Genomic DNA, 6,000 nt, shown 5'->3' with positions numbered 1-6,000 from the left:
ATGATTGTTTTTAGGGTTGAATTTAACAGTGCTAGCTCAAATGTGTGCATTGTTTTTAAAGAATAGACTGATATTTGTTACTTTTAAGTGTCCTCGGTTCATTTTAACAAAAAAAAAGAAAATGATTAATTTAGAAAATAGTTAGAACCGGTAAACTATTGGTTAAGTTGTCCCAAAATGATAGTTCAAGTGGTAAGAGCTAGGGGACATGTGGGTTGAGTAGGGGAGGTCGAGAGATCAATCCTTGGTGGTGCAAGGTATGGTACCAAAAATGATGTGTATCAATAATATACATGTTCTGATTGAATCATACATGCTCTAAATGATGTGTACCAATAAAAAATATGCTCTAAATTTGAAGTGTTAATATTCTTATCAATTATCATTATTTGCAAAGTAATCATCCAGACAGTTCCCGACTCTTCTTCTACCCTGCATCGTCAAAATTTTGTTTCAAAACAGAGGTGTTGGGTACCATCGTTCACCGGTCACGATCTCCAGATGTCGCCTTCTCTATCATTAATAAACATTGACGGCTAAAACCCTATTTTACATGACAAAAATCTACTAAATCACTTAATACGGGTATCATACCCAAAATAAATTTTGAGTACGACAGAATTCACCTTGAAATTAATAGTAACTCTACATATATAAGTTCAGATTCTTGTAGTTATTAGATATATCCTTTAAACCAATTAACCAAACAAGTCATGTGGTCTGGAACAGTTGCAGCCACAACAATTAGGATCACGAGAAAATCAGAAAAAAAAAAAGGATCCAAATTGGTGCTAAATATGAATGTATAAGACACGACATTAACAATATTTTCTACTTACTTTCAAAAAACAATATTTTCTACTTTTATTTGTTGGGGAGATTTCTGAAAATGATCGATACAGGCTGATGTGTTAATTTAATACAAGGGCAATTTTTCTCAACAATACAAAAAAACTATGCCAAATTGTGCATATTATTGTCCCTAATTTTTCTTAAGCCAGTATTTATCTTCCCAAATTTCAACCTGTCTTGTTGCATTAGCTTTTTCCTCTTGAAAGCTTTGGAAGGTTGAAGGATCATATGGAGGAGGAATAGTGCATGGATTTGAGTGACTAGGAAACTTCACCATTGACTCCTCCATGAACCTTCTCTGTGTACCATTTACAGCACATGCCAATGTTTCAGGACAAAACTCCACAGCTCCTGGAGGGACAGTTGGTTTGAACTTTAAGAGCTTTGCATATTCATTCAGTAGATGAAACATGTAGTCGTATACATGATCCATGTCTAAGTCCTCTTGTATGAATCTGCTAGCAGCCTCCCCTATTGCTTGTGCCTGGTAATTTGAGGGAAATGTAAGACAAGTAGTTTAATATGACCTCATAATCAATTTTAATTAAGTAAAGTCAATTCTGGATAGAAACATGGATGTTTGAGTCATTTTGGAAAATTGATTTCAGTCTCAAAATCAATTCTGCTAGAAGCTCGAGATAGTAACAATTGCATTTAACGCAATCAATTGTCAAATTTTACGACTGAATTTCACACATTTCTTTCATAAATATATCCAAATATAAATTACTTCATTTTTACCATAATTTATTTTACCAAAATCAAATTTTTAAAATCAATTGTAAGCTTGTGATAACGTTGATCCAAACACGTAAATAAGGGTGGAAGATGACCTTATCAGTGTGGTTGTTGCCCCATTCCACTGCATACTTAAGAGATGTGCATTTGCTGTTGTCTCTTATGGGCCAATAGTGCTGTAATGGCTTCATGCCTCTGATGAAAAAGTCATGGTAGCTAGACTTGACATATAATGACATAGAATTACATGCCATAATGTATTTCTCACTAACAGACCAAGCCCATCCTTCTATGTATATCTTATACCTGTGCCAACACATATATACATATCATTCCCAGGACCAAAAAATTTGTAAAGTGATAAATATATAATGACTTTGGAACCATAGCTTTCAATATGGGATAAGGTTTTTACATTACCTACCTATGAGTGCATTGGTCCGCTACGTTGGATTTCTTGTACCCTTGATTAGATTCTTGTGACCAGTCCTGTGATCCAAATTAATGCATACACAATATAATAATCTGCCTTTGATGTGAATTAAATGGAAAATTTTAACAGAATTGAAGAAATAAAATACCTGTATGTATAGGCGAGTGTTCCAGTCATTTTGTGGAGTAACATTGCATTTCAGAAGGTTTTGCCTAGTACGAGCCACATGAGGGTTTCCCTTCCAATAAGCGTAGGGTACTCTGTCCTCCCACTTGGTCCTCTTGTTTCCTTCTTTGATATCTTTCAGGACCTCTCTCCATGGCCTTATATTTGTCTCAGCCCTGTTATAAGTAAGGACTCTCAACATTAGAAGTGTTGTTTGTATCTAGATGGAAAAAGATATTGCACAAACTTCCTTAGCTCTTTGAACCATTCAAAAAGAAAGTTTAAGTAGGACCAAAGTTTTATTTGATGAGTTTCATGATGAGCCTATGAGAAGTGTAAGAATATATTATATCAACAAACTATACCTTCTAAGATATAGGATAACACATGAAAAAACAAATTTTATATATAGTGATAGACGAGTATTTTGTTAAATTATATATTTTAAATATAAATGTCAGTATCTGATAGCATCTTAGTGTGTGTTTGAATAAGTGTTGTCCCAATTGATTTTGAATAAAATTGATTTTGGGAAATTTAATTAAAGAAAAAGCTAGTTGAAAAAAGTGGTTTTTAAGGGTAATGTTATGATTCTAATTGTAAAATCTCGGAAACGCATAATTGATTTTGGAACCAAAATCAACTTGACTCTCAAACATCTATTTTTGTCATCCTAAATTGATTTTAGTCTATTAGCATCAATTGTGAGATTCACCAACCGGGAACTGAGCACACACTCAAAAAACCATTCTACAATTAATTCAAAAGTCTACATCAATTTTAGGGAGAGGTTTCGGAATGTCAGAATCCATTTTTTTAAAACATAAGCTAATCCAAACATGCTACTGGTATATATTATGGTATATTAGCAGAAAAAGTGTATATGTGAGTGTGTAACTGTAAAGAAGTTGTCTATCTCAGCACTTACCATCCCCAAAAGGACCAATCAGGGAAAACAATATCCAAGCTCCCCTGATCAGAACAATATCTAAACAATGGTGGTGGGGCAGCTTTTGGGCCTTGAAAATTGGCCAAGTGAATGACAGGCCTGTCATCACAATCAAACATGAGCTCCAAATCAGGCAACTTTCCAGGGTACACTCTCAGAAGCTGCAAAATTCCCCACAATGTAAACACATCTCTTGTCTGAATAGACTGTCTAAACTTCTCCACATACACTTTCCCATCCACAATCACAAGCCTGAAGTGTGCTGTCCTTCTTACACCTTCCAACATCTGCCTTGTGATCCCTCCTTTCTCTTTCCATGGTTTTAGATCTTCATGGATCCATCTGAAGTATGAGGGACATGTCAGGTTCTGTGGATTGCTAGGGCTATGTGAGGTGGGGTAGTTGTCTCTTGGGCAGGTTTGTTTTGTCTCTTTGTTGTTCTTACTTTTGGTGCATCTAAGAGAAAACTCTTGTGATTCTTGGGGTTTGGCTAGGTGAGTGGCTGGGAGGTTCTGGTTTGGAATGCAAGCACCTGCAAATGGGGACTTCAAAAGCAATTTCAATATCAGGATTCTATCAAATATTGGGTCAAACTGAGATCCTAGAATCAATTATATGCCATTAACATCTAAATACATATTCATGTTTGGATATATGGTGAAAAACCATAATGAATCTAAAATTATTGTGGATAACTACAAAGCCTAGGGGAAGGTTCTTCTTTGGTTCATTGTGATTTTTCACCGTGTCTATACATGCACTAAATACATGTTTAGAAATCCTTCTACACTTAATTTTACCACTAGAATTGATTCTAGAGAGAAACTTATATGAGTAGCTTCTAACTTTCAGAATTAATTATGAAAAAATGAAGTTGATCATGAAATTCTATATCAACAATTAATGAAACAATATCATAGATAATAGTTATACCAACCACTGAAATAAAAGGCTAGCTTCTTGTCTCTATTTCTGATGTCAAGTTCTCTCCTCACATTTGTTCTATTACAATTTGACAATTTGATATTGACAGGAACGGAAAAAAATGGAATTGAAAATATCTTAACCTTGCCACATTTCCTTTTTTCTTCCTTAGGAAAGGTCATATATATATATATATGGGGAAAATTGATTTTGTTGAAATTGATTTTAGACCTGAAATCAATTCTCCAAAATTTTGGTTTACTATATTAGAATTGATTCTGAGCCATAGGGGAACAAAATACACAAATAATCTAAGCTAAGAAACAAGAATGAGATTTCATTTTCCAAAACTGAATGCTAAGATATATAATTCCTAGTTTTTTTTGAAAGATTATTCCTAGTTTAATATGCATACATTTGATATGTTTTGGCACGGTTCTTAATGCTGTAATAAAAAACTAAAGAATACAAACAAATTAAAGGAACAGAACATCTTCCTCTGCTTCCTACACTCTGTTTTTTTCTACATGGTTTTGATCAAGGATCAGTAATATTATTAACAATGGAGGGGAAAAATATGTAGATGCATGGAACTTCAAACATAAAGAAGCTACATGTTATGCATATATATAAAATAACTCACGGAAATCCAGGCTGCTAAAGCACAGAAAGTTGCTGCTAAGCAAAACACCACAATCACGGTGGTAGTAACTGTTTTTGTTGTAGCTTTTGGCTTCTTAAACTTGTGTTGATTAGAAGTTCCCCAGAAGAGTTTGAGATATCTGTGGTTGTCCTTGTTCATGCTTGATCCAGAGGAGGGGCTTCTTCTTATGCACAAGAAAACTCTAATGTCTAGCTCCAAAGGTTTTGAAGAGTCCTATGCTTTGGTGACTTTGTTTTGTTTTGCTCCACACCACACCCCACCACCACACCCCAATGACTTATTGGCTTTGTTGGTTTGGGGAGAGACTTACAGAATGTGATGTGCCAAACTGCCAATAAATAAAGACTAGTCAAAATCTGCTTGCTTGCTTGATATGGATAATCCTAGAGTGCTTTTCCAAAACACACTGCTCCTTTAACTTCAGATTTTAATATATTTTGTAAGATAATGGATGGATTCTTATCGATCAATCATCAATATATATAAATAGATAAATATAATATAATTAGTTGAGCAATACATTAATAATAATATTAATTAGATGTTTATAATATTTTAAATTTTTTATCATATTAATTACTAATTGTAAATTTTTCAGTTTTTCATATTTCAAAAAGTATCAATATTTGAATTTTAATTATTAATCAAAACCCAAGAAATTTTTGTAAATTTAATGATGATAATAATAAGTAAAAGTCAATTTGACTAACATTAATAACAATACTAATTAATTATTAATAAAATTTATATTATGCATTATATTAATTACTAATTCTAAAAATTCAATTTCCCTTTTTTAAAATTAATTATTAATATTATTTTAATTTTAATTATTAATCACAGCTGTACCAAGTTTTTAGAGTATAAAATTGAATTGACCTGTACATTAATAACAATATTAAATAGTAGTTAATAATTTTTAATATTTATAACTAATTGTAACACTTTAAATTTCTCATATATTAAAAATAATTACTATTTCTTACTCAAAAAATTAAATATAAATTGAGAAAAAATTAAAATATTACAATAAAACTAAGTAATATTTTTATATATAATCAAATATTAGTAATAATATATTTTTTGTTGATAAATAATTTTGACCAAAGAGTTTAAAATTAAAAAATATCTTTAAAGTATTTAGTATTGATTGAAAAAAATTACTGAAACATATTTTTATCTATCTATTATATATTAGTAAAAATGACTTGAGAAATCGCAACAGAGGAAAATAATTATGAACAAAGTTGAATAAATTTAGATATATACTAAAAA

The 6,000-nt window shown here is 31.8% G+C and overlaps 1 protein-coding gene across 1 annotated transcript; it reads right to left on the bottom strand.

Moving 5' to 3' along the window:
- Positions 1-785: 785 nt before the first annotated feature.
- On the bottom strand, positions 786-5,056 carry LOC130746087 (uncharacterized). The gene is made up of 6 exons (XM_057598605.1): positions 4,705-5,056; positions 3,117-3,682; positions 2,172-2,364; positions 2,015-2,079; positions 1,686-1,896; positions 786-1,336 (listed from the first exon to the last, which is right to left on the bottom strand). The coding sequence occupies exons 1-6, from the start codon at positions 4,861-4,863 to the stop codon at positions 983-985; spliced, it is 1,548 nt and encodes a 515-aa protein (XP_057454588.1). The 5' UTR covers positions 4,864-5,056; the 3' UTR covers positions 786-982.
- Between the last annotated feature and the right edge of the window lie 944 nt (positions 5,057-6,000).

This window comes from Lotus japonicus, chromosome 3, assembly GCF_012489685.1.
Source record: "Lotus japonicus ecotype B-129 chromosome 3, LjGifu_v1.2".
NCBI classification, from domain to species: Eukaryota; Viridiplantae; Streptophyta; class Magnoliopsida; order Fabales; family Fabaceae; genus Lotus; species Lotus japonicus.
Note: the sequence above shows the minus strand (reverse complement) of the source record. Positions and strands in the feature narration are given on the sequence as shown.